The sequence below is a fragment of the Sorghum bicolor genome, chromosome 9 (assembly GCF_000003195.3).
Source record: "Sorghum bicolor cultivar BTx623 chromosome 9, Sorghum_bicolor_NCBIv3, whole genome shotgun sequence".
Classification (NCBI taxonomy): Eukaryota; Viridiplantae; Streptophyta; class Magnoliopsida; order Poales; family Poaceae; genus Sorghum; species Sorghum bicolor.
Window position 1 is genome coordinate 2,158,066 of NC_012878.2, and position 27,534 is coordinate 2,185,599.

Below are 27,534 nucleotides of genomic sequence, written 5' to 3' on the forward strand. Positions count from 1 at the left end.
AATGCTACAATATTAGTTAAACTTTAACATCCCCTTACAATTAAAAAGAAAATGATAAAATTTGAACACACATGATTTTATTTATTATGACAAATAAGGGAGAAAAAATAGCAAACGTCTTGCATTACTTATAGTACCACATTATGAATAAACAACAACTGACACGTGCGCGTTGCACGTGCATATTTGCTAGTTTCTTTAAAAAAATGAGCATTACGTTTTATAGAAAGGAGTAGAAAACACTTTGAATACAACTATTTTCATTTAACTCATATATAGGCTTTATTTTTTCATGAAAAAAAATACTTCCACCTCAACCAATATAGAAAACACTTTGAATACAACTATTTTCATTTAACTCATAGGCTTTATTTTTTCATGAAAAAAAATACTTCCACCTCAATCAATATCGAATCTTTGAATTCGCAAACAAATCTTCAAAGTCAAAATGATAACAAGACGCAACTGTCGTCTAGAGACTCGCGCGTGCGCTCTCTCTCGTCGATCGCTATCTCCCCTCCCTATGGAAAAGTCGCATAAAACCACATGAAACCAACTTTTTACACTCAACAAAAAAATTATTAATAACAACTAACTTTTATTTTTGAGGAATATTAATAACAACTAACTAACCATCTCGGCCGTTCGCCCGTGACTTTGCATTTGCATCCCCGCCCAACCAATCTTCCTCGTTCCGCCGCTCCCACTCCAGCGGCGCCGGCGGCGAGGCGAGGATCTCCACAGCGGCCGCACCTACCAACGTCCAGGTACTCTTCCTTCCCTCCCGCCGCCACCTCGCCCGCAAGGAGGAGCCCTAACCTATCTATCTAGCCACCTACCGGAGATGGGCCGCCGATGTCTTCCGCGTTTTCTCTTCCTCCGTCCGTAGGATCTTTCTTCTAGCATAGCAATCGATTCACGTCCAAATCTTCGATTTTTCTTACTCCAGTGCCCAGTCTGCTGCGAATTTTTTTGGAGGAGCAGCTGCGTCCCCAATTGTGGAGGTCTCAACTGGACTGAACCTGTCCTGTGGATTATTCCCCTTCCCCTGGTTTCTCTCCAGGTTGGGGATGCAAACTGAATCTGCTTGTCCTCTAGGGTCAATGACCTGATGATGGTTCATCCGGAAGTTACTTTTCACTAGTGTAGTAGTTGACTTATTGCTGGGAGTGAATAGATTCAATCGACCCATCGGTTGCATTTCCCCAATCTAATTCCTATGCTCAATCACCCTTCTGAAAGGGGATACAGTATCTTCCTGGGTTCAGTCACCCTTCAGAAAGGGGATTCATGACACTGTATTCCTGTGTCTGTAGAGGAAACCAATAAGAGAAACTTGTCAATTTCATAAAGTTCTCACCTTGTGAGTACCGCAGTCTGGTCGATACGACAGAGACGTGCCAAGTCACCACACCTTAAAATAAACAAATCACTTTGTTTCGTCTGAAATTACCCAGTATCCTATGGGGGAGGAGTTTCCAATGCATCGTTGCTGGCACGCAGCTGTGACATCTTGTCTGCATTCCATTACTTAAGCATTTGGTTTGATGATCCCAACAGGCCATTTGCTTGTCCTGCAGGAGCAATGGCTCTGTCTGCGCCTATACGGATTTCTCTCATCGTCTCGTTCTTTGGGATTCTGTCGTTCATACTTGGTGTCATCGCCGAAAACAAAAAGGTCTGCCCTTTTTTCCTGTTATACAAGCACTGATCGTTATGCTTTTCTTTTTCCTTGTCAAGGATGATGAATTTAGCACGAGTTTAGGCAGATTTCTCGCTACTGAACTGTGAGCAATTCATGTTAATAGCCCTATTCATAGTACTATACCATAGATGCTGTTAATAACGTTTACTGAAATTTCCCAGTCCTGACATCAGGTTTGTACTGTTTCTAGATTACTTTGAGAATATATCCAGTGCTACCAACGCATGGTGATACCTGTAAATATGCACAAAAAATTCATTCAAAGATATGGATGGATAGAGCACACAGGCATCTATTGTCATGCAAAATTTTAAGTTGAACAAAAAGTTGTGCAAGGAGAAACAAAACAGAGACAGATTTTTCCACAACCTTAAGACTTGTGTTGGTACTTGTACTTTATCATAGTTGCTGCTAATAACAGTTACTGCAGTTTCTCAGTGCACACATAAGGACTGTATTGCATATAGTTAACTTTGAAATCATATCTGGTGCTACCGTGCTACCAACACACAGTAGCATCCAAAAATATGGATGGATGGAGCACGGAAACATCTATCATCATGCACAGTTTTAAGCTGTGAACAAAGACTTTTTTTTTCTGGAACACAAACATGCAGGAGAGCATATCTTTGTATTAAGAAGATGAGAATGGGGGTAAAGAGCCCCTATTTCATCTTGTTAGTATAAATTTATGCAAGGAGAGAAATCGCCATGTGAATAGCTCCATGTGATTTCTCTTTCTTATTTCTCCTTGCACTAGTTTTTCTTCAGCCTCAAGTTCAGCGTTGTAAGTTGTAACCATGGTAGCACTATAGGCAAAGGGTCATATAGTTATGATGACACAGCTCATAGCTTATGTTTACTGTCTTCTAATTTTCAACCAATATAGTTGCTATGAATTTTTATAAGCATGCTTGTAAATTTTATACCGTCTTTGTTGCAGCCTGCTTCTGGAACTCCTATCCCAGGAAAGGATGTGGTCATCTGCAAGTTTCCAAGTGATCCAACTCTTGCAATGGGAAGCCTGTCCATTGTGGCACTTGTTGTAGCTGCCATTGTAGGCCATGTTGCTATCTTTTTCCCATACTCGGACAAGTCAGTTCCTCGCGGAGCACTGTTTCAAAGCACCAGCTTGACAGTGTTCTTTGTTGTTGCTGAGTGAGTGTCCTTTCAGCTACATGACTAAAAGTCCCATGTGCTATTGAAACAATATGCCTTGTATTCTTATGTTTCTTTTATGTGGTTCACTTGTCAGGCCCTCCTACCATTTGGGATATTGAGCTGCAAACTGACCCATCTAAGTTTTGCATTACAGAATTGTCTTTCCTGGACCCTGAAATCTTTTAATTTGTTCTGAATTGTTAGCCAGTGCTAATAATATAGAATTTCTCCTCTAGAAGATTACAGAGAACTAATTATTTTTATCGTGTTAATCAGTGCTAATAATCATGCTTAAATCTTGTATCATGATTTTTTTTACACTGATGATTTAGATTTTTGGCATATGAGCTATCAATATTTTCTTTCCATTGGGTGCCATTGTACAAATTTTTTGAATGAGTACACTGTGCACCATGCTATTTTCAGCACTTTAGTCTCTTTGTAGTAACAAAGATGCACTGTTGATTCTGTTCCCGTTATGTGAAATCAGGCTCGTCTCAGCCCTGGCTTTTGCAATGTTGTTGTGGGCAACTATCACTGAGGGACTTCACCGCAGCAAGAACATCCACCACGACATGAATTACCAGTGCCCTACTGCAAAGACCGGCCTGTTTGGTGGTGCTGCTTTCCTTGCCCTTGACGCTGCTCTCTTCTGGCTTGTTTGCCAGATGCTGGCCCTCAATGCAAGGGCTGACTACCTGGACGAGGATGACAACAAGGGCGAATATGGCCAGGTTTATGCCGATGAAGTCGATGGCTCGAAGGTCTGAGCCTATGCAGTCATGCTTGTCAGGGTTTTATGATTAGTGTCACTTAACTATATTGTGTCATCAACAAAGTCGCTTTAGCTCTCGTAAATTTGTATATAAGTTGGAAAGTCTTGCATAAGGCTGGTGGTTATTCTGCATTTTCAGGTTTCAGTGTGATCAATAAACAGTTTCTCAGTACAATTGGTTTGCTACTTCCCTTGGTGAACTACTGAACCTATCTTTGTGCTATACTGCTCTTCTTTTTTCTGTGACTAATTCTGGAAACTTTTTCCAAATATCAGAGCTCCAGTGTCTGAATGGTACTATACTGGAGGGGCCGAATCTCAGAATATTACACACATATGGTCCTACATTACATGCGTAGAGAGCATTAGCTACAAGAATGAAATATAGTGATTAAATTTCATACAGTTATAATGTAGAAAGCTTGAGCATACGGCATATCATTGTTTGAGATACACTGTAAAACCAAGGCTCATAATCCATCATGTTCAGAATATACTGTGTGCTAGGTTAAAAAGAAACAGACATTACAAGGAGGGGAATCCTAGCTCTTCATGCTGCAGTCTTCAATAGGGCCACTCACCATAACGTGGCCCCAAAACCTTTTGGTTCAGAACGAAGCTCGTGGAACGTCCAGATTAGGATCAGGCACCAATGGCATTGCCATGATTTGCATTGATCATATCTGTGATTCTATACTGAGATCGCAGCCATCAGCTAAATTGCTTTCAAGTCAGTCAGTCAGCTAAGTGGTGGAGGCACCACTAGTGCAACCCTTATGCAGATTGCAAGTGCCTGCAAGTCCTTCTACCTCTGTTCATGTAAACTGAACAGTGAATGCACCAAACTGCACCAGGGGAAAAAGGAACAGTTTGGATGTAAGTGACAGTATATGTAGAATAGGAATCAAGATTTACACTCAGAAGAGAGTAAGGTATGTAGCCAACTAAAGTGTTTTTGTTAGATTGCAAGGTCTGACAAGGAGGAATGTTGGATAATTCATTGGGACCATTTTTTTTCTCACGATTCACATCATGAATATTCAAAAGGAAATATATACGGCATGATTGATGCACAATTTGGGAATTAACTACTGGACTTGGATGCAATGAGAACGAGTGATGAATCTGAGCACCTCTAAAGAAAAAGGACGAATCTGATGATCTGGAAAACACCAGAAAGAAAAGGCAGAAAAGAAATTCAGTAGAACTCAGCAATGATAGTTTTCCTAAGTTGCCATTGGTTTCAAACATGGTTGTCACTTACACATCTAGAATTTGCCATAACTAAGACTTAAAAGCTTATTATGGTAGTATTAGCAATCCAATGCTCTATGTGAGGGGATGCAGGGGTTTCAGTATTATGATGATGTGGCACCCCAAGCCATGGTGATGATATTCAACCCTAACGCTAAAGCTCAAAGTTAACCCATTTGAGACGCTTCCTTATTTTTGCTATATGCTAAGTCAAAGAACTGCAAAAAGGTTGGCAAAGTTATCCCCAAACTATACTTCAGGCAATCCTGTTCATAACATGGCAAACCCTGTGGAGGCATTACAGGCACAATGTCATGTGCAGCTAACCTGTGGGACTGGAATCACTGGATGGTATCGTGTTCAGATGATACTAATCGAATGGAAGCATCTAAAGAGCGCAATTTTGTGGTAGCCTTGGCAATCAGTATATAGTTTTAACCTCGTTATTGGTGGATCATAAATTTACCTCAAATGTAGAACATAAAGAAACTATTGAATCTATTTTGAATGAACAAGGCATTAGCTAAGACTACATATACAGATCACAACATATTCTATCAGTCTAGATCTTTTATACAAGTAATTATTTTAGTGAAAAGGCTATGTTTACCGGGCTTCTAAGTGTTTATTATAATTTCTTTTGTAGCTTGACTATGTGCCAAAAAAATGGATTCCTTTTACCTGCATGTGCTGTTGCATCGGTCTACTTGTCCCCCTCCTCTTTTGATGCTTTCCTAAGACTTAATATGACGCCTCCACTAAGACAGGTAGTTACAATAGCAAGCGAAGCTTCTGTTGGTATATGATAACCTGCCATAATAAGTGGAAACCAGTAATTAGATGAGATGAAAAGAACTTAAAAAATAGCAATGTCACTTTGTATGTGCTAAAAAAGATATCAAAACATTAGGTGAGCATACTGAATATGAATGTAACAAAATAAGAGTTAGATAATGTTTTTAATTGCTCACCAAAAAAGTCAAAGGTCATCTTTGTCCCTATAAAGCCCAACACGATACCAATGGCAGGCTGCAGAGCAAATTGCCAATAGAAGTAAGTGGTGCAGTTAGATCATAGAGCAATATATGACTCTGCTCGGGCATTGACCATTCACATTTGCAATGCTAGTGGTAACTGGTAGTGTTGGATATTAGTCAACAACAAATATCCAATACCTCCAATAACCACTAACATGGACCTAATTTTCACAATGGGTGATGTAAACCTGAATGATTTGTTTGTTATAAAGCAAGATAACAGAAGAAAATAAATAAAATATAAATATTCAATATCGAAAGGTAAATAGAAAATAGCGCAATAAACCTTAAAAAAGAAAGTGGACTGTGGATATTCACCTGTAGATACTCCAATTCACCCATGCTTTCAGAAATGAGCACATAAAGCGACCGCAAACCTGACATAACAATGTTTCCATCAAGTTAGTTCTTGACATTGTTTAGAAGTGCAGAAATTGTACCACACATAAGATTTAGATCAAGCATAGAGAAAATTTAAGATTGCAACACTGAAGGCAGAATATTTACCAGCAATAGCAAAAATATTTGATGATAGTATTATAAGTGGATCCCTTGTGACACCAAAAACTGCTGGTATTGAGTCAATCTGTATAACAGAAATGTTAATACATATACCTGGAGTCATAAAGTAGAAAAAGGAAGAACTGCATATGAAAATAGCTTGGAAGGAACCTACGGCAAAAGCAATATCACTCAGTTCAATCACTGCCAAAGTCAAGAGCAATGGTGTAGCCTGCAGATATCAACCAAAAGAAGTATTGCATCTTCAGGAAAATATATAACAAATTCCTTTAAATTGTCCACACAACCATGCATCTATTTTGTGTGAACAGAAACATAACACTGAATGCTGAAATAGTATCACATTAAGTGATTGGGAATGGATAAAAAATTCATATTCCAGGACAAAGCTCATCCCATGTTAACTTTAGAAAAGATCCAGCTTAAAATGGACAACACTTACTTTCCACAAACCATCTTGAATTATGAAAAACTGATCACCATCATAATAATCTGACAGGAGAAACAGGGGAATGAGCTCAACTAGACATGAAGCAACAAAATTACTGAATACTGGTCATTTTAGCTGTGTAATCTGGATTGAACAATGGATCATGTTAATATTCTAAATAGCAGATAGGTAAGGAAAACTGAAAATCATTGAATAAAGTTGGTTACCAGTGACTGGAATGAACTTTTGGCATGTTTTCACAATGAAGTTGTCGGATAGATCAGATTCTTCTTCTTCTTTAGCAAATAGCTGCCATTATGTTAAGACTAAGGTATTAGTGCTGTGGCCCTTGTTGAATATCTTGAAGTCACTTAAAGAAGCTCTGCACGACTATCTTGAAGAGACTTTTCAACATCACAAAAGTGGATATAAATTGGGAATATGTGTGACGATTGTTTTTTTTTTTCCTTCTGACGGTTAACTTACTTACATAGGCATAAGATTGAAATGTAACAATACATCTGGAATAAGAATAGATTCGGAAAAGAAGCATGCCATTATGGTATATTGATATTACTACTGAGTGCTAGAAGGAATACACTGAATAGTTTAGAAACAAGCATTTGTTGGAGCTGTCAAAGACAGGACTTTGCTTTTGCCAAAAGAGTAATTGCAGGAAATGAACAAGTAGATCATTTTTAAGTTGGAATAAAAAGTGACAAGTTTACCATTCTCATGAAGTTAACAATGCATGCTACCCACTATTATGCTAATCTTAAACATGGTAAAATAACAAGTTTACCAAAAGGGGCTTAAAGTAAAGTGTGACCCATCTTTTTTAGTGAAAATAAACAGTCTTACCTTGTAAGAAGTGAATAACAGGATCAAAGCCAACAGCAAGTTCACCGCCTCAAATTTCTACAGAAAATTAGAAGACGGTAACCGTCAATATAATATGATAAATGAAAAACATAACCAACAGTAGCATGAGAGAACAATCTACCTGGATGGTAGCTGTTCCTAGGATGATCATCACAGCCCGAAAGACCACAGCTCCAGCAATACCATAAGAAAGTACTCGATTCTTGTTTCAGACATCAGAAATGATGAGAAAAGGTAGAGAGTTGACTTGAATTTCAATTATGACAATAGCTTGAGACATACCTGGTATTCCTTTGGCACTTGGAAATACTTAAAGACCAGAACAAAAACAAAGAGATTGTCCACCGACAAACTCTGTTCCAACAAATACCTGTTACATAACAGGACAAGATTACATTGTTATGCATAGAGTTTAAGGAAAGTGTTGTCATGATTGATCATCATGTTATAAACACATAAAATTAAACCCATCTTCAAGCATACAAACTAATACTAGCATTTAAAAGAAAGTGGCTATTGGAAGAGGGAAACAGCAAGATAGCAAGATGTATGATTAGATGAGAAGCAACCAAACTAACTTGCACAAAACATAGGAGGAACCATTAACGAACACAAGTTAAAGCTAATATGCAGTGCTGTGTGTTTCTCAAATGTGCTGTTATTCATATGTAATCCTGGGAATCCTAATGCAAAAGGTAGCCAAACTTATAAGTTATAACCATTTTGTAAAACAGTGTCAATGCTAAATACAAAGGGATGCACATAGCACACACCCCGCAAAATACTCTGATGCCTTCTCAGCCCCATCCCTCAAGGCAATGCTAACTCCAAAAACCACCGCAGCGAGAACCTGAACCAACCCAATATATTAGCTCCATGCATAGAACTAGCTCTAAGCTGAATCAACAGAATGGTAGATAGATAGAAGAAACTAACCACCAGTGTCACCCTTCTAATGGCACCTTTCCTGTTCGTGCTGGACACCGGTACGGGCTCCACACCCTTGTTGGTTTGAGCACGTGGAGTAGAATTTACCGTCTCCTTTTCTGCATACATAATCCACTGTGAGCCATCAGTCTCAATGAGAATGAGTAATCTCATGAAACCAACAGAAATGAACTCAGCAGATATTTTGCTCTGGACTGTGGTCGCTGTAAAATCGACTTGGACGTTATGCTTAGAAATCATCAGACAAACACGTGAATTCCCCTTCTGAGGAACTTGGTTTCAAAATTCGTCACGAGATGTTGCAACCAAACTATGCGCCCATGGCTGGCTGGGTCACAGAAGCCGAGGGAAGGAATTGAGCGGCGAGAAGCTAGACGGCGGCGCAATCGTCTCACCAGAGCTTAGCGAGACGCCTTCCTCCTGTTCCGCCCTCCTGGCGCGGCGCCTCCGCGTCCTCCCGCGCCTCCCACCTTCCGCTTCCCCAGGGCGGAACGACGCGGCGACCACCGTGACCGCTGGAGGCCGCCACGTGAGCGGCGGGAGCGCCGCGCGCGCACGACGCGGCGGCCACCACGGGTCCGTTCGCCGCGGGAGAAACCGCGTGGCGGTCGAAGCCGCCACCGCCGAAGCCATCGCCCGCGACGAGCTCGGTCGGGGGCTCCGCGACGAGTGGGAGCTCGGGAGCGTACGGCCGCGCGGGTGGAGGCGGAGAGCTCAGCCACACCGGCTGGAGAAAGCAGGCAGGCAGCCACCCCCACCCGCCCATCCAAACGGAGCGCCGCCCGCAACGGGACCCGTCACCCGTTAACGACCCTAACCTGAACCCGATAAGCCTCTGCGTACAGGCTGAGAGTTCAATGCGGTCACTGCCAGGTGGGCCTGACGCCCATCAGGCCCATCTGCCAGTGATTGGCTTTGGGCTTGTCGCCCAATGCCACTAGCCCACTACGCTTGACGACTCGCTAGTCGAGGGTTTCTCTCCTGCGCGGCGGCTGCCTCCCTCTCCACGGCGGCGGCGGGCGGGCGATCCTGCAGATCCCGCGGCTCAATCCAAGATTCAAGGTCAGTTTCCTCCGATTGGTGCTGCGCGTGGAGCTAATTCTGGGAATACGGTCTCAATTTTCGTTTATTTGGTTGTGATTTCAGGGGGTTAGTCAGACTCAGATGGGGGAAGGGGGAGAGAGCGGCGGCGGAGGCGGAGGCGGGGCGACCACGGCGGCGCCGCCGCTGAGGGATATAAGGCGCTACAAGTGCGGGTTCTGCGACGTGGTCCGGTCCAAGAAGTGTTTGCTCCGCGCCCACGTGCTCGAGCACCACAAGGTACCAGCAGTGCTGCTCGCTCGCCGTCGTTTGGTTCAGACTTCAGAGATGCGCGCCTTCTCCTTTGTTTCGTTATTGGGGTGACACTCGTGGGGTGTGTGTAGGATGAGGTGGATGCTTTGGGGGGTTACTGGGAAGGTGGAGATGGCGGTCCGCGCAAGGAGCTCAGCCGTGAGTGCCAACAGTGCGGGATGAGCTTCAAGAAGCCGGCGCATCTGAAGCAACATATGCAGAGCCATTCGCTCGAGGTACTGGTCTGCCTTATGTTGGGTTGTGGTATATGCTCAGTGAATGCTCAGGCTAGTAGTGCTCACCGGATTTGTTATTTATCCGCTTAGTGTTTTTTGTGTGAGGAAAGGCCGAAATGCAAGCTATATGCTCTTATTACTTTTTGGTGTGGTTGCTAGAACCCTGTTATAACAGTTGGTTCTGTGGATGACTCTGTATCTCATGGACATTTTAGTCCATTGTTGTTATTAATTGTGCTGATTTTGCAGTCTGTTTGTTCAGATATGGATGTGTGAAGCATTGGATCCCAAAGAACTCCAAAATGCGGGAAGGCCTTGAATGGACCAGTACCAGGATGGGGAGACCCTCCTGAGAAGCTCCATCAAGAGTGCCTCCGTTCACGCTACTCTTCAGGTTGTCTATTTTGTGCTGTTCTGAGCTGCTTGCTGTTTTTGTTATTATGTTGCTGTTACATGTCATATGCTAAAGGTCTATTTATTGTCAGCATGGGATGTCATGTTTTCAACAAGTTGGGCATCTGCTATTATTGTCATATTTGATAATGTAACTGATGGATTGATGCTGCAATGCCGTTTAGTATATATAGCTGTCACCACTTGATGGCCTCACTACCAAGTAGTAAATGGGATAGATTTAGCCGGCATAGAGAAACACAACTCATGTTCTGTGTAGCATATATGCTCAACTTTAGTATGTGTTCACTAAAATGATTGGATCATGATCTTCCTTAGTGGAATGATACATTTCATGCAAAAACCAAATTAATTATCATTTTTTTTGAACGGAACAAATTATTTGTCATTTGAAGGTGAGTTATGCGGATAAGATGTAGTTGCTATTCGGCTCTGTCTTTGGGTGGACTGTTGTATGGCATTTGATTCGCTGGTTTTTGTAGGCCATTTGTTGACATATGAATGCGTGAAGCATTGGATCCCAAAGAACTCCAAAATGCAATAAGGCCTTGAATGGACTAGTATCAGGATCGGGAGACCGTCCTGAGAAGCTCCATCAAGAGTGCCTTGTTCACGCGCTTCTTCAGGTCTGCTCATTTTGTTTCAGCCTTCACATTCTAAAAATTTCCCTTTATGCTATTAACATGTGCTTTTATAATTGTATTTTCTACCATTTTCACACTACTTAAAGCTCATGTTGTAGCATGCCCGTTTTCCCTCTATGGTACTGTTTGCAGCTCTATTACATTATTTCTAGTAAACCTTGCTTTCATACTTTGTTGTGAATTGTGATACATGTCTTTTCAAAACTACTGCAGAGGCCCTTTTCCTGCACCGTTGATGGTTGCCCCTTGAGCTATAGCAGGAAGGATCATTTGAACAGACATTTACTTACTCATGAAGGGAAACTATTTGTGTGCCCTATCGAAGGATGTGGCCGAAAGTTCAATATCAAGGGTAATATGCAGAGACATGTTCAGGAAATCCACAAAGATGGCTCTCCATGTGAAAGTAAGAAAGAGTTCGTCTGTCCAGAGGTTAACTGTGGGAAGACTTTCAAATATGCCTCCCAGTTAAAGAAGCACGAAGAATCACATGGTGAGAAACACAGTTCACAACCCCATATTTCTGATATTGAATTTAAATTGCACACCTTGAAAGGCCAATTGATATAGTAATATTGATGATATTTGTAGTAGGTAGTTCTGGTCTATGCCATGCTCCGAGCTGAGATTATCAATATGAACTCTCCGGCCTTTACCAAAATGTTGCCTTTCTGATATGATTATTTTATATCTTCTGCCTCTGCATGCTTTTTGTCTATTCTGTATAGTAATATGTATGCAAGTGCTTATTATCAACGATGATGGCATTTTCTGTTGTGATTAACTTTTGATACTTGTGGTGCAGTCAATCTGGAATACACAGAAGTTATCTGCTGTGAACCAGGCTGCATGAAATTCTTTTCAAATGTGGAATGCCTCAAGGCGCATAATCAATCATGCCATCAACATGTCCGGTGTGATATCTGTGGCACTAAACAGCTAAAGAAGAATTTCCAGCGTCATCACCGGATGCATGAAGGTTCCTGTGTCACTGAGAGGGTTAAGTGCCACTTCGAGGACTGCAAATGTTCATTTTCAAAGGTGTGGTTTCTAATCTTAACACTATTTGGTTCTCTTATGGTTTGTTTCCAGTGAATTTATCGGGGAAAACACTATTATTCATTCTTGGGTAACTTGAAACTGCAGAAGTCCAATTTGGACAAGCATGTTAAGGCGGTCCATGAGCAGCGTCGGCCTTTTGTGTGCCAATTTTCTGGGTGTGGCAAGAGATTCTCTTACAAGCATGTAAGGGATAATCATGAGAAGTCAAGCGCTCATGTGCGCACCGAGGTATCACAAATGATCACCAAATAACAATTTTCTCGAAGTCGGACATTGTGCTTTCTCCTTCAGAAATGCATCTTGCAAGGGGGATATTTATGATTTCCCATCAATTGTTTGCAGGGTGATTTTGTCGAGGCTGATGAGCAGCGACCACGTTCAGTAGGTGGGCGCAAGAGGAAACCTGTATCTGTTGAGAGTTTGATGCGGAAGAGAGTAGCCGCTCCTGATGATGGGCCTGCTCATGCTGATGGAACTGAGTATTTGAGGTGGCTTCTATCGGGGTGATTCGTCCTGGATCTGAAATACCCGCAAATTACTTGGCATGTATAGGAAGAGGAATGTATGTAGTATGTTATATATATGTTTATGTACGGTACCATAAAGACAGATCATTGGACCTTAATTATAAAGGCAATATATGCTGTATTAACAAGATCTTGAATGTAAGAGCAGTTGCTCGTGATTATTAGGGCCTTGTTTAGTTGGTGAAAATTTTTAGTTTTGGCTACTGTAGCACTTTTGTTTGTATTTGACAATTATTATTCAATAGCTTAAAAGATTCATCTCGTAAATTATAAGCAAATTGTGCAATTAGTTACTCCCTCCATCCCAAATTGTAAGTCGTTTGACTTTTTTTACCCCAAGTTTGACCACTCGTCTTATTCAAAAAATTTGTGCAAATATAGTCAAATTTAAGTCACTCTTGAAGAACTTTTATTAATAAACCAATACACAACAAAAAAAAAAGTAATATTTTGTATAAAACTTTGAATAAGACGAGTGGTCAAACTTGATATTAAAAAAGTCAAACGACTTACAATTTGGAATGGATTGAGTATTTTTTAATCTATATTTAATGCTCCATACATGTGCCGTAAGAGCAAGATACAAGATTCGATGATGGGATCAAAATCTTAAAAAGTTTTTGGGTTTTTTGGGTGAATTAAACAAGACCTAGATCTTTGTGTCTCAAGCTTCAGCACAGCTCGGGAGCATGTTCTGGTTCTGTTTGCAGCGAACTCTTGCCTTTGTTTGCCTCCTGCTGGTTGCAGGAGAAAAATGGATTCATGATTCTTGAATGCTCTTTATGTAACAACAAAATAGCCGTTCAGTTCATTTGGCAGAACCACAGCACATTTGATTCCAATTTGCAGATGCACAATGCCAAAATTATTTATTTTAAATAATACGCTGCAGCAATTACCAAAATTTAATTTTCAGATAACTACACAACATCACAGTTAGGGATAAAAACGGATCGGATACGAACGGATATCACTGATATCATATTTGTTTTTATATTTTTGGTCGGATTCGGATTCGAATACGGATAATATCAACAATGTCGGATAATATACGATTGGATGTCGACATCATAAATATACGATTTAAATATTCGGATACGAATACGGTATCGGATATTAAACATTCGGACTCGGATACGGACATATCTCAACCTCTCTAAACGAATTCGGTCTCAAATACGGTCGGAAAATATCCGTACCATTTTCATCTCTAATCACAGTACCAAACTTTGAATTTCAACTGAATGCACCAGCATAGGACACTTGACTAGTGCACAGCTGAGAGCTCTCGACATGGCAATTTCTTCTAGAGTCTGGTTTCTGAACTAGAAAAGGCAATTTAGGATCACTTCAACTTCCAAAATGGAGTTCATGGACATTGTAGCAACGTGCCGTTATGATACATATCAGTTTTTCTACGACATGTATTCCGAACTGAAGAAATCTGACGAGCACAAATTTGCGCAAGAGGAACGAAAAAAAGAAGCTTCCTTTAAGCCAAGCCGCAGCTGCAACATACAAGAAGGCAGAGGGAGAGTGAAACGAACGCCAAGAAACCTCGTGGACGGGTCACTTCTCCTCAGCCGGCGCCGGCGCCGCCGCCTCTCCCTCGGCGGGCGGCTTGTCGGCCTCCGCCGCCAGTGCCTCCTGCCGCGCTTGTAGGACGGCGAGGATGTTGACGGCGGGCATCTGCAGACACCCGAGGAGGTACTGGTAGGACTGCATCCTGGTGGGCATGGCCTCGAGCTGCGCGAAGTCGTCGGGCCCGTAGAGTCGGCCCTCGTAGACGGCGCCGGTGAAGTCGTTGAGCTGCAGCTTCCACTCCTTCTGGAAGTCGCGGTAGGGCTTGAGCGCGGGCGGGATCTCGTCGGAGCGCACGAAGAGCCACGCGTTCATGCCCCGCGCGCAGGGCCTGAGCGCCTCCCACCGTGTGCCCGCCACGGCCGCCGCCATGTCCGAGTTCTTGGTCACCACCAGCCGCGCCGTGGGGGGAAGCGACGCGCGGATGCTCCGCAGCTGCGCCACCGTGAACCCGTGGCACCAGATGCCCGCCAGCAGCTGGCACCCGTCCAGCTCGCGCCGGAGAGCCTCCCGGCGGACCAGCTCCGCCGCCCCGCGGATCGACGGGGCTAGCGACGCCGCGGAGCTGCGCACGGACGTCATCGGCGGCGGCGAGGGTTCTGTTCTGCCTGGGATGCGAGTGTGTGCTTGCGCGTGTGATCTCTCTTGCCACGATGAGATGAGAGATGGGTCGCGGGCTTCCTTTCTACTGCGATGACGGGCTAGTTAAAGCCCAGTAGTTGTAGCAGTTGGGCTCAAAGCCCAACACCTGCAGTAATGGGCTTCGGAGATTAATTGTTTTTAGAAAACAATTAATAGCCTTTTTTTCACGAGTCATGCATGCACCCAACCACAGACCGTTAGCAAATTAAGCAGTTCCATCCATATTCGTATTACTAGTCCATCAATCAAAATTTTATGAGACATAACAATTAGAAGTTTGTGGATAATTTGCCACCAACAACTAAGGCCTTGTTTACTTCCACCCAAAAACCCAAAATTTTTTAAGATTCCCCATCACATCGAATCTTTAGACGCATGCATAGAGTATTAAATATAGACGAAAATAAAAAATAATTGCACAGTTTGGTCGGAATTGACGAGATAAATCTTTTAAGCATAGTTAGTCCATGGTTAGACAATAATTATCACAAACAAACGAAAGTGCTACAGTGTCGCGAAATTTTTTCCTTTGGAAACTAAACAAGGCCTAACAAAACGAAAGTTACAAGACGAAAGTTACAAGAAAGTAAGTAAAAAAAAGGAAGCCAATTAAACTACATAAATGTAGATGTGTTGAATGTTTTGGTCACTTACATAATTTATTGCCATGGAGTATTAATACAGTTATAAGTAGATTTTGAGTGTCACCGTTTTATGATTTTTAAGGGGACATTTTTCATGGTTGTTAAGTTCTAGAAATATAATATCTCTTTCTCATACATGGATGCTTTCTTTGAGTTAGTTTTAACTCATAAAGAAAAAGGTTATCTTTTTATAAATTGGTAGTGGTAGATGTGTTCGTGGTTATGTAATTATTTAGCATAACATATATTGGCGTGTTTGATGTAGCTTTGAGAGAATACTTTATTTTATTTTTTTTATTATAATAATATATGTGGATAATTTATATGTAAACTTAAACATTTCTTATATTAATATTGCAATCGAAGAGGCTGGTAACTTTATTAGATATAATGTTAGAGAGAGTAACTTTGATGCAAATTTAGGGGCTACTAGCTACTAAGATATTTAGGCCTTGTTCAGATCCAAAAAGTTTTTGGATTTAACACTGTAGCATTTTCGTTTTTATTTGACAAATATTGTCCAATCATGAAGTAACTAGGCTTAAAAAATTCGTCTCATGATTTACAGGCAAACTGTGCAATTAATTAGTTTTTGTTTTTATCTATATTTAATACCCTATGTATGTGCTATAAGATCCGATGTGACAGTGAAAAATTTTTGGTTTTTAGGGTGAACTAAACAAGGCCTTAATGATTTTCTAATTTTATGAAAACTTCTACAAGACATTTTTTTTCTTTTTTTCTACAGCGCAATGCAATGAGGATTGACGTGTAGAAGATCCTTTTGGGCCTACCATTATTGACAAAAATATGTTTCTTCAAATAATTGTGCATTTCTTAGATAAAGGATTTCATGAATTCGATTTTCTCCTCAGGATTTGGTCCCCTCCTGCTTACTTCCAAACTTGAACAAGTTTCACGAGGATAATATCACTCGACCACAGACAGTGGTACACGTGTGAATCCATTGACGATGTAGTATATATGTAGAGCAAGCAATTTTGAGAGTGACAGCAGAGGCAGAGGCGATCGATGCCGACGCGTATAGATGGATTATGCATATGTTCACGCTACGGCTATTGGTGCCACGTCTCTGTCAACTGAAATGCATGTTAGCTCTGCTGCACCCAATTGTAGTTTGCTGCTGGCCTCTCGTCTAGCTATCACGTCGTGTCAACCGAGGTTAACAAGCATATATATAAACCTATACACATGTACATGCATATATATGCATGGAGTGATTTACCTTTTGGCTGCATCTATATATATATCCATGTCTCTTGACAGTGCTCTCTCTGTATACTATATATATATATATATATATATATATATATATATAAAGTGGTTTAAGGTTGTGTTCGGTTCAACCTCTCTAAGTGCATCTGCTACCAAAAAGCAGAACGCTAACCAAACAGGTGGAATATGAAGCTGCTTTTTTCTAGAAATGGTTTTTTTGGTAGTACCATACATTTTCGTAGCACCTTGGATTATGCTTTTCCAAATTGGTGGAAATAAAAAGATGTATTATAACTATTTCAAGAAATCAAGATGATGAACAGAACGGATATGTTCTTAAATCGAATAACTTATAACGTTTTTAGAGCGTATAGCTCATAATTTGTAGCTCACAACTAAACCAAATAGAGCCTAAGAAGACACTACTTGTTTGTATTTGTAGCTGCCATATATATTATTAACAACTTATTGCACATATATATGTTATAATTTACTAACGCATGCAGACCAATCCGGATCTAAAATATCGTAGTACTAGTTAATAAGTTAGTCTACAACATGCTTTATTTAATTTCCATCATCAACTGGATCAGAGAACTATTAATAAATAAAAAGAGAGTTTACAACTAAATAGGAATCAGCATCAGATCACCAATCGAGACATTATTAAGAAATACACACAGCAAGCTACTGGTTCAACTTACATCTGTCATCTGACTCAGCTAGCTCCCTGCCGCATGTATTATTTCATACAATATATCATCAGCTCTAGTTTATTTGCAGCTTGCTTGAGCTGCAGCTTGATATATATATGTGGATGCCTTTACTACAACCGTACTGATCATGATATATATAACAATCACTTTGGCAGGAAGAATATACATATTAATATGGAGTACAAAGTTTAAGACCGTACCATCTCTCACACATATGACCAAAGGTAGGCTTAGTAGTAATCATGTTTTTTAATTTACTATATATATAGATAGAAGAGTATAACAGCATACTAAAACAAGTAGCTAGTACATAGAGTATGTGTAGTGTGTGCATAGATTAGTGTTTCTACATAGTTGAAAAGGTTATCTCCACCCAACAAAGAGCATTCAAACAACACATAAGACTACTTTTAAAAAGGAACCTAACTGATCCTTCGAGTACAACACCTAATACAAGGAATCAATCACAGCAACAGAAGATTAAACAAAAATGCCAACAGGGCGCCTCTGGGCAGATAAAAGTACTCCTACCGGTACCTGTCTGATTTGTTTCAACTAATTAATTATGTGATTATATATATGTTGGTCCATGATGCATGTCATGCAATAAGGTTGTTGTTAGATTATTACTATCCGATTGGGAATTAACGTAAGCAGTGACGTAACTCGGCGCCGTATAAAATAGCAATATATTTCCTCTCGGAGGAGGAATAATGGAATCATGCATGCCAGAGAGAGAGAGAGAGAGAGAGAGAGAGAGAGAGAGAGAGAGAGAGAGAGAGAGAGAGCGCCACAACACCACATGCAAGAAAACAAGGACGCCCTCTCCAATCCTTAAAAAATCCAAATAGACCGACTGCTGTCCATTTTAATTATATTCTCTTCTCCCAATTTGCTATGAGCACAAGCAATTTCTTACATTACATTTTCGACGAGACCACACAGTCACTGCCATCGAAGACCCACGTACAAGTTTCCGCTAATACTCCTTCCATCACGAAATAAAGTGCACCGTGACTTCCAAAATTTGAATATTTCAATTTGGCAAGAATTATTAAAAAGAAAGCTATGATTTAAGGAGAAACTCTATAATTAAAATAATCTATAGGTACATGTGTCATTTGAGTGTTGCCTTAAATTGTTTTAAATTTTTTATAACGGATTATATTATAGGACAGAGGGAGTACATAATTCAGTTCATGAAAGTTAAGGTGAGTGTGTTTGAATTATACAGTACACACAGATATTCACAAACATACACATAAGAGTATGCAGACACGTCGCCTGCTACTATGTACCATGGGAAGATTAGAATAACACCGTTAATTTCTAGATTAAATACAGGAAAACACAAGCACCATTTGAGCTAAGCTTTAGCTCACGGTGATCGCTGAATAATTTGCTTGACATTATTCGTAGATATATAGCCGGCCTAGACCAGTTTGTATATTGGTCGATTTTGTTTCTTGTTTTTTGCTCGCCAACATTATAGCATAGTCAAGGTGATATTTTTAACCGAAATAATTGGCATTAATTAAGAACAAAGCACACAAATATATATATATATATATATTATAAGTACTGCTTGTCGTTTGTTGCTTAGTGGTTACTATATTGTTGATCTCTATGTTGCAAATGGGTAGTTGTACTCTTACTTTTGCGGCTATTTTTCCTATAGTACCGGATGGTCGTTTGTCGGTGATCTAACAGATGATTTGTTCTTTGAATATTTCTATATACATCTATGTGGTCCTTTCTAGGACGGAAGGAATAATGAGAGGGGACAGACTTACAGGTATCAAAACAGACTAGCTACTTCTCCCTTGGCTAGCTATTCTTTATTTGCTGTTTTCAGAATCCCTGTGGTTAAACCTTTATATATATTTATATTATATTGTTGACAAGTCTCTTGGACCACGGGAATAACCTATGATGGTTCCAACTTCCGACACATATATTACACACATCATGGCTCAAAATGTGCAACAACATCAATAATAGGAAGATAAAGAATTGGAATTACTAACAAAATTCAGAGGGCTTGGTCAATTAACTCTTTTCTTATTTGGAGGAAACTATAAATTTATAATCTATATACAATAAAATACATTTATTTATAATATCTCTTGCAAGAATAAAATGAGGGAGTATAATTTGGAAACATGGGAGCATACAATAAAATTTATTTTGGTCAAACTTAATATATTTTACACTCTAGAAAAGTTAAAATGACTTATAATTTGGAATCGAGGGAGTGTAACACAAGCATCCTGCTACAGCTGAACCAACCGTGCGAAGCTAATGGCACAAATATCTATAGTACACACTTGACATTTATCTATGGGCTATTGGGTTGGGTGTCATATATATATGTGCCTATATATGTTGCTTAATTCCATAGTAAAGTTGATGATGATAGTGCTGGCCTACTTCTTCCCCACTGAAACAACAAACAATTGCCAACTTGTGTGCCGCAATTTAGTATATTACACTTTCAGAGGCACATGGAGACGAGTAAACAAGAGATCAAATGGAGTCATGGGATTGGTCCTAGTACTAGCACCATACCAAATTCGATGTATCACTGCTGCACCCATGCACATGTTGGAGTGCATTTTTATCTTTTATCACAAACAATATAAATTCTTCCTCTCATTGCTTGAGACCATGATGCAGCATGAAGAGCGCGCGAGGGAATGAATCGATCGATGAACACAGGCAGCAGCGCTCGAATCTCGATGCGCCCGGCCTCGAGTTTGGAATGGAATCTATCTAAGCTAAGTAATCTAGTACTGTATCTAGTGGGCGTCAAAAAAATTGTGCTCCTCCACATGACAGATTCCTTGGCTTTTTCGTCGATGGTGGTAAGCTAGCTGTCGGCATTATTTCTCTTGATCCTTTCCTCAACAAAAGCTTCTCTTGGTATCCATGGCTAAAGTATGTAAAAGGGGTTGAGGTGTGGATTATTGTCATTTCTTAGTCTTACTCCAAAATGACCAAAGTCAACAGTTATGCCAGTCCGGAAAAGAAATCATGTGTGGTTACTTCTAATACAGTATTTTTTTTGACAAAATGGAATACTTCTAACAATACAGTTATGAGCTACTCACTTTAATTTGCTCTAGAAGTTGTTCTGGTTTTTCTTGTTTTTGTTATGTAATAACTAGATATAACATTATATCTAGACTGTTCGCAAAAAAATATATATATCTAGATACATAGCAAAAGTCATATATTCAGAAAATTCAGAACAACCAACGATTTAGAACCGAGAAAGTAGCATATATCCTTGCACCAAATGCGTCACCGTCCATTCGGCCTTCCTCTCGTTAACTGTGTGCATTCGGTTCTTGTCAGTACGCAGTGCAATTTGGTTCAAAGCAAGCAAGAACGACAAGAACCGAATCGACAGCCAAAGAAAGTAGGAACTGGAATATTAATCATCCAGAACTTTGTCCACATGTAGAGGGGGTCTCTGAAGCCTTATGAAAACTGTATATAATACTTCTGTTAATTTTCCGCGATGGGGGAATATAGCCCATGTTTCATTAAGATTAAGAGAATTACATGACGTAGCTATAAAAGAACCCTTGTAGCAGAGATTACAAATTACCAAGCTAGTGGTGAGTGACCTGGAACAAACCTGTATATACTTCTGTCAATAGTTTCAGCAATGATATATTCTCTACACAATGTATATATAGATCAATCAAAGTATCTCAGATGCTTAAGTTAGTCAATCTCTAGCAGCAACAGTAGCTCCAAGAGCAGCAGTGTGTGTACTGTGTAGTGTAAAGAGAGGAGCATTTTCACTTGGGCAGTATGACAGTGTGCAAATACAGTTATGAAGAATCCAATCGATCCACTACAAGAAACCACCCCAGCCGGCGCAAAACCGAAAAAGTTGCAACGCCCAGAGGGGGGAAAAATGCCAGCTTCCCAGCAGATTTACAGTGTGGCTTCTTGATTCTCAGCGGCGATGATGATGGCTCGATGACGACGATGGCGGTGCATCGAACCGGAGGGAGGCCGATGGGGCAGCTGTCGTGGCGGTATTGGAGAATCCTGATGATGCTGCAGCGGATGACGATGACGAAGAGAACAGCGGCAATGGCAGGGTGTGAGGAGGAGCTGCTGTCACCTTCCATGCCCAGCTAGGAGCACCCCCCTCAGGCCTCCTGTTAAGGTCTCTCGATGATGTACTCTGCATGGTGCAACAGAAGTTCATTCAGCATATATGTTTACTGATAACAGTAAATGGGCAGGAGCTCGATCTGGCTTTCAATTAAGTTGGAACTTGTTCCAAATTAGTGTTTCCATCAGTTCAGTTGGACAGAAAACGTCAAGCTCAACTTTCCGTCCAATAGAATCAGAAAAGACATTTGTGAGAACGACCTTAAAGTTAGCTGAATCATGAAAGGTTCAGAGTTTATCAATTTGAAGAAACTACCCCGGTTGATTGGTAAATTAAATAATGTTTTGTTTGAAAAAAACAGCAAACTTAGTACTTCTACTAGTTCAATGACTGTACCAATACAAAAGATGGCAAATGCCCAAGTCATCATCTTTTGTTTTCATTTTCAAGGAAGGTTTCAAAAATAGCCACACTTTATATATAACAGACAATACATGAAAAGGAACATTATTGAAAAGTTCTTGGGTGCAGGCGGCAGGCATAGTTGACCGATGATTTGATTAGCCTAACGTTGAAGTGTCACCACTCACCAGTCTAGCTAGGACGTTCCTTTTGAAGGAAAAAATCAAACACATGTACGTACTCTGTATTCATAAAGCTGCTAGTACTATTATTCCCATATTAGGCCAACTCAAGATATTCAACATCCTATAAGAAAAATCGTGCAGCGCATTAACATCACTGAAATCGACAGGAAACAGGTGGACTCTAGAATCCAAGAAAATGAGCAAGCGATGTAAGACAAGAGCTACATTGACAGCCACACAAGAAAGGCAACTGGATGAAACCAACTAATAAAAATCTGTCTCGTCAAAAAAAAAAAAAACCTAATAAAAATCTGATATCTGAAAGTACACCTTCAGGCTGCACTGCACAGTCTGTTTGTTCATCATATGGTCAAGACTCAAGCATGGCAGATTTATTTTCACAACACGAACAATTTGACCCGAAACCATGTGATGCTAGTTTTGACTTTTGAAATCCTTGGAACTGTAAGATTTAGCGAACTAAGTAATTTTTAACTGCCTGTATTTCAGTAATTCAGTATCACCTAACCTCATGATTTGTGAAGAAGGGGTGAGATTGAGCAGGCCAGGCCGGTGGATGCTCAGTCATAAGAGGGAACCGATGAGGGTGGCCCGACAGCTCAGAGGGAGTATCAATCTGCATCAGAAGCAAAAGATTTTCAGTTGAATTATCGGCAGCTCCCAAGTTGTCCACACTCTATAATTCCTTAAACAATTCATTTTTGGTAGGAAAAAAAATGTCCTGCTCAACTGTCGTGATCACCCAGAAAGAGAAACCTGTTAATATGCGATAAAATAATTTTCCTAATGATTCCGACTTGTGAGGGTGGTATATGTAGTCAAATGAAAACCGGGCCACTAACAGCTGTAGAAACAGGATGGAGGTAAACTATGAAAAGGACTTATCCACAAGAGGCAAGGTAGTTACGTCACTAGCATGGTGAGAGCGAAACTTGGATTATTTTGTGCAATAGTGCATCAGGTAGCCAATAAAAGTCGAGAAGAAAATTTCACTGATTTTGATACTTGTCAAGGTAGCGTTAGCGCTTGCCTTTGTTTTTTTCGATTCGGAGCCCTCAAATGATCCATGGTGGAGCTGCAGGCCTAGGCAGCTCTTATCTCTTTTGGGGCTCTGAGATGCCGGTTGAGATATGCTCAAGTTCAGATCAACTTCAGCAACTGTACAAGCAACAAAAAAAAAAACAAATTCAAGCGGTTTATGCAATAATACCTTGGTTCAATTCAATAAGTTTATCAGCAAATTATCAACGCCATCTGAAGATTATATGCAGAAAAGAAAGGGTTATCAACGTTCTACTACCTTCAGTGCTAACTTCAGTCAGCAGCTCCCCATCATATGTGCTTGGCTCGAAATTCGTCACGGCCTCTCTACCATTGCATTTGATTGCGGCCTTATCGTAAGCCCTGGATTTTAAAATGACAAGAAGAGAAACGAGAATCGAGTCGGTACTCAACCCTTTGGAAATCAAAAGACATGATAAAAAAACAGAAAAAATCTTTTTTTTTTGTTTGCATATATGAGTTGCAGAATCAAAGATGAACAACCTTGCAGCCTCTACTTCGCTGTCGAATAGCCCAAGATATATGTACCTGCACCCAAGCATGGCGTTCCCACCGGTGAGGACTGAGGAATTCCCTAGCCACTTCCCTTTTTCTCTATTAATTCCTTTTTATCTTTTGATTGAAACAACCACTAATCAAGCTACATACATGCATCTAACCTATACTATATTACTGAACAATACATAAACTAGTACTACTAAACGAACTCGATCAAGACTTAAGCATGAACTAACAGAGCGAGGAAAGGCAAAGCATGCATTTGCAGGAAGTATATAGCGATGTCGAGAAAATTAAATCTGGTAAGATAATTCAGTCTGCAAATAAAGTGTTCTTACTTCTTGCCGAGGAACTGCCCCATGCGCGCCTCCCAGCGGCCGCACTTGTGCAGGGTGACTCCTCTGTACTTGGAGCTGCCTCTGGAGAAGCCGGTGCTCTGCCGCCGCAGGACGTGCACGAACTCCTCCTTGGATAGGCTCTTCATCTGCTGGAGCACCAAACAGGACAGCCATATATATTCAGCAGCTGCAGATGTTTCAGTCGATGTTGCAAGAACATTCATCTAGATCGATCGATCGACCGACCTGCTTCATGTCGTCCTCGTAGTCACTGAGATTGAAGTTTATGTCGGCGTCGACGCCGCGGAACTTGATCGCCGCTCGATCGTACGCCCTGCAAAGTTCCAATTCCAAAGAGTGAGTGATTAATCCGGTCAGATAGGAGTGGATATGATGCAGAATTCAGTACGGGGATCAGACTTCAGAGCAGAATTCTGTGCGTGCGTACCTTGCAGCAGCATGAGCAGTGTCGAATCCACCTGTATTAGCCAGAGCCAGATCACTGAATCGGTTAGACCATTCGAGATCGATCAGGAAATAATTAACGGGAAATTAATACAAGAATCCAACTCTAAAAAAATTTAATACAAGATTACTAGTACAAATTAGAGTTGAAAAATCTGTTTGCTCACCTAAGTACACCTGCTTTCCGCAATCCCTGCATTTTCGGAGGAACAGGAAGAGGAGAGGAAACGTTTGTGTCAGAAGAAGCGATTGGTTGGTAGGTGAAAGGATGACGGCGGCGATGGGTGTAGTTGTACTGACCAGATGTGGGACTCCCAGCGGCCGGTGCGGCGGTAGAAGGTGACGCCGCGGTACTGCGAGCTGCGGGAGCGCGGCCCGCGGCGGCTCTTCTTGGCCGGCTGTGGCTGCACCGGCGGCGGGGGAGCCACGGGCGGGGTGGCGTGCGGGTGCTGGTGCGGGTGCGGCAGGATCCTGATGTCCGGCTGCTGCTGATGCGGGCGCGGCGGGTCGGCGCGGAAGAAGCCGAGCTCGGCCCAATGCTGCGGCGACGGGAGCGGCGGGCCGGTGCCGGCCGGGAAGAGCTCTCGGGTGACGAGCTGCTGCTGGTGGTGGTGCTGGTGGTGGTGATGCTGGTGATGGTGAGGAGGCGGCGACGGCGTGGCGTCGTCGTCGTCGTCCGCGCCGGCCGCGTCGCTGTCGCTCCTGAGGATGCTGAACTCGAGCACGGCCGGCGTCGAGCTGGAGCCTTCCTCCGCCGGCGCGGCGGCCCCGGCGCTCGCGGACGCCGCCTCCGCGTTCAGCACCGACGACTCCGACGACCCCGAGTCGCTCGCCTCCATCGCCGCCGCCGGCTTCTCCGGCGCCACCTCGGCCACGTTCAGATCCAGCTCCATCTCCCTCGTCTAGCTAGCTAGCTTCCAACGACTTGCAAACAAACGAGCTGAGAGGAGAGCCCGGGCGGCGACGACCGATCCCCAATCGCAAGCAACTGGGCTGCTACTGCTAGAGCTAGTAGCTACCTGGCGAGCTGGTGGTCTATTTCAAGAAGAAGAACCAGAGGAGGAAGAGGTAGAAGCAGGAGAGTGCCGAGTCGTTCTTGCGGTACATTTAGCCTCCACGACCACGAGCAGAGCTGCCCTCCTCCTCACTCCCGATCCTTGACGACCATCCTGCACGCAACCCGGAGAGAACGCCCTAGCCCACTGTACGGTCGCTTCACGACTGAAGAACACACCGTACCCCGGACCACCAATCAACTGTCTGTCAGCTACCGTTTCCTTCCTTCTCTAGCTAGCTAGCAAAGCTAGGGGAAGAAGAGGTAGCTAGCTAAAGGTGGGGCTTTTACAGGTAAGGCGGCCGAGGGCGTTTCGGAGATCGAGCTCCGGCGCGGCGGGCGGGCGCGGCGGTGGCGGGGGGCGACGGAGCTGAGGAAGAAGAAGGAGGTGGGGCGGAGGGAGGGAGAAAAAGAGGCGGGTAATATATAGATGGATGGATGGATGGAAGAGAAGAGAAGAGAGAGTGGGGTGGGGGGTGTTGACAAGGATCGGAGGGGTCACCGGCGGTGGCCGGTGGCAGCCGGTTAACCTTAAAATCCTTCCTGATTTGGGCACCCTGCATCGTCCGATTTGGTGGGTGTGGCTGCCTGCTGGATTTGTCATTTCTCCACCCCACCCAGCCACCTCCTAGCAGTAGTAGGAATAAAAACACGAGGTCTAGAAAAAAAAATGCCATGGATGTGCTGCGGTGGCAGATGATGATACTTTTGCCATGCTAAGCTATGGTGTGCTGAGAGAAAATATCTTCTCTTACTGTTTTGGTTGATGCTTCTTCTTGCTCAGCTAGCTTCTCCTGCCTGCCTACGGTATACCCTTGGAGACACTTGACTTGAGCTATGGGGTTTCTCTTGTGTTGACTTTATTAGGGCCTTGTTTAGTTCCAAAATATTTTGCAAAACAGAGACTGTAGCATTTTCGTTTGTTTGTGAAAAATATTGTCCAATCATGGATTAACTAGGCTCAAAAGATCCGTCTCATCAATTCCGACCAAACTATGCAATTAGTTTTTATTTTCATCTATATTTAATACTCCATGCATGCGTCTAAAGATTCGATGTGACGGGAAATCTGAAAAAATTTGCAAAATTTTTTGGGAACTAAACAAGGCCTAGCTCCCCGGCCGATTGTGTCTTGGTTGATTCTTGAAGAGACACTTTTGTGTGAGGAACTGATTCTCTGTTGTGAGATAGAGAGTTTAATTTGATGCTACAATCAGACCTCTTTCTCACGAGAAACACGATGAACGGTAACAAGCGCGATTGCGGCGCGGGGATTCTGAGTTGAAACGTTTCACCTTTCCTTCATCGAATCGAAATAGCCACCGGCTAGTTTCGCCAGAATTCTCTAGGCCATCTCAAGGGCTTCTCTCCAACGTGTTTTTCCAGTTAATCATTTTTAAGTACAACGAGTTCAGTTGGGTTATGTTTATGTTGTACTTTGCCTAAAAGTTCTGATTTTTAAGCAGATTTTTAGGTATATGTTTTTTTATAAAAAAAAACATTTTTTTCTAAGAATCTAGTAGCCTATTAGCCAAATGGTCTCATAAGCTGATTATGATTTATCATAGAATTGTTCTGCAGAGTGTTTCACGAGAATCTAGATCACATATCGTTGGTAGGGATTAT

At 41.9% G+C, this 27,534-nt stretch overlaps 5 protein-coding genes across 13 annotated transcripts; 2 read left to right on the plus strand and 3 right to left on the minus strand.

The window, feature by feature from the left end:
- LOC8068149 lies at positions 611-3,864 on the plus strand. 2 transcript variants are annotated; one of them, XM_002439148.2, is made up of 4 exons: positions 611-767; positions 1,581-1,678; positions 2,649-2,863; positions 3,357-3,864. In XM_002439148.2, exons 2-4 carry the CDS (start codon positions 1,586-1,588, stop codon positions 3,634-3,636), a joined length of 588 nt encoding a protein of 195 aa, XP_002439193.1. In that variant the 5' UTR covers positions 611-767; positions 1,581-1,585; the 3' UTR covers positions 3,637-3,864. The 2 variants fall into 2 exon arrangements, with proteins under 2 accessions (XP_002439193.1, XP_021304025.1); XM_021448350.1 differs by having other exon boundaries at positions 614-767; positions 1,561-1,678.
- LOC8071243 (thylakoid membrane protein TERC, chloroplastic) lies at positions 1,775-9,446 on the minus strand. 3 transcript variants are annotated; one of them, XM_021448349.1, is made up of 14 exons: positions 9,110-9,446; positions 8,703-8,812; positions 8,540-8,616; positions 8,049-8,136; positions 7,888-7,968; positions 7,746-7,802; positions 7,112-7,193; positions 6,897-6,946; positions 6,609-6,665; positions 6,440-6,518; positions 6,251-6,309; positions 5,867-5,924; positions 5,577-5,705; positions 1,775-1,939 (listed from the first exon to the last, which is right to left on the minus strand). In XM_021448349.1, exons 1-13 carry the CDS (start codon positions 9,345-9,347, stop codon positions 5,599-5,601), a joined length of 1,143 nt encoding a protein of 380 aa, XP_021304024.1. In that variant the 5' UTR covers positions 9,348-9,446; the 3' UTR covers positions 1,775-1,939; positions 5,577-5,598. The 3 variants fall into 3 exon arrangements, with proteins under 3 accessions (XP_021304024.1, XP_021304023.1, XP_002440501.1); XM_021448348.1 differs by lacking the exon at positions 1,775-1,939 and adding an exon at positions 4,020-4,486 and having other exon boundaries at positions 5,581-5,705; XM_002440456.2 differs by lacking the exon at positions 1,775-1,939 and adding an exon at positions 4,020-4,486 and having other exon boundaries at positions 9,110-9,444.
- LOC8068150 (transcription factor IIIA) lies at positions 9,620-13,196 on the plus strand. The gene is made up of 7 exons (XM_002439149.2): positions 9,620-9,776; positions 9,861-10,034; positions 10,139-10,282; positions 11,554-11,833; positions 12,146-12,381; positions 12,487-12,630; positions 12,745-13,196. The coding sequence occupies exons 2-7, from the start codon at positions 9,879-9,881 to the stop codon at positions 12,907-12,909; spliced, it is 1,125 nt and encodes a 374-aa protein (XP_002439194.1). The 5' UTR covers positions 9,620-9,776; positions 9,861-9,878; the 3' UTR covers positions 12,910-13,196.
- On the minus strand, positions 14,247-15,181 carry LOC8071244 (50S ribosomal protein L10, chloroplastic). Its single transcript, XM_002440457.2, has one exon. It carries the CDS (start codon positions 15,090-15,092, stop codon positions 14,499-14,501), a length of 594 nt encoding a protein of 197 aa, XP_002440502.1. The 5' UTR covers positions 15,093-15,181; the 3' UTR covers positions 14,247-14,498.
- Positions 21,263-26,327, minus strand: LOC8068151 (ethylene-responsive transcription factor RAP2-7). 6 transcript variants are annotated; one of them, XM_021447587.1, is made up of 10 exons: positions 25,155-26,327; positions 25,022-25,047; positions 24,838-24,868; positions 24,636-24,723; positions 24,390-24,538; positions 24,037-24,081; positions 23,792-23,895; positions 23,522-23,649; positions 23,000-23,107; positions 21,263-21,952 (listed from the first exon to the last, which is right to left on the minus strand). In XM_021447587.1, exons 1-10 carry the CDS (start codon positions 25,745-25,747, stop codon positions 21,719-21,721), a joined length of 1,506 nt encoding a protein of 501 aa, XP_021303262.1. In that variant the 5' UTR covers positions 25,748-26,327; the 3' UTR covers positions 21,263-21,718. The 6 variants fall into 6 exon arrangements, with proteins under 6 accessions (XP_021303262.1, XP_021303263.1, XP_021303266.1 ...); XM_021447588.1 differs by having other exon boundaries at positions 24,390-24,535; positions 25,155-26,326; XM_021447591.1 differs by lacking the exon at positions 24,037-24,081 and having other exon boundaries at positions 24,390-24,535.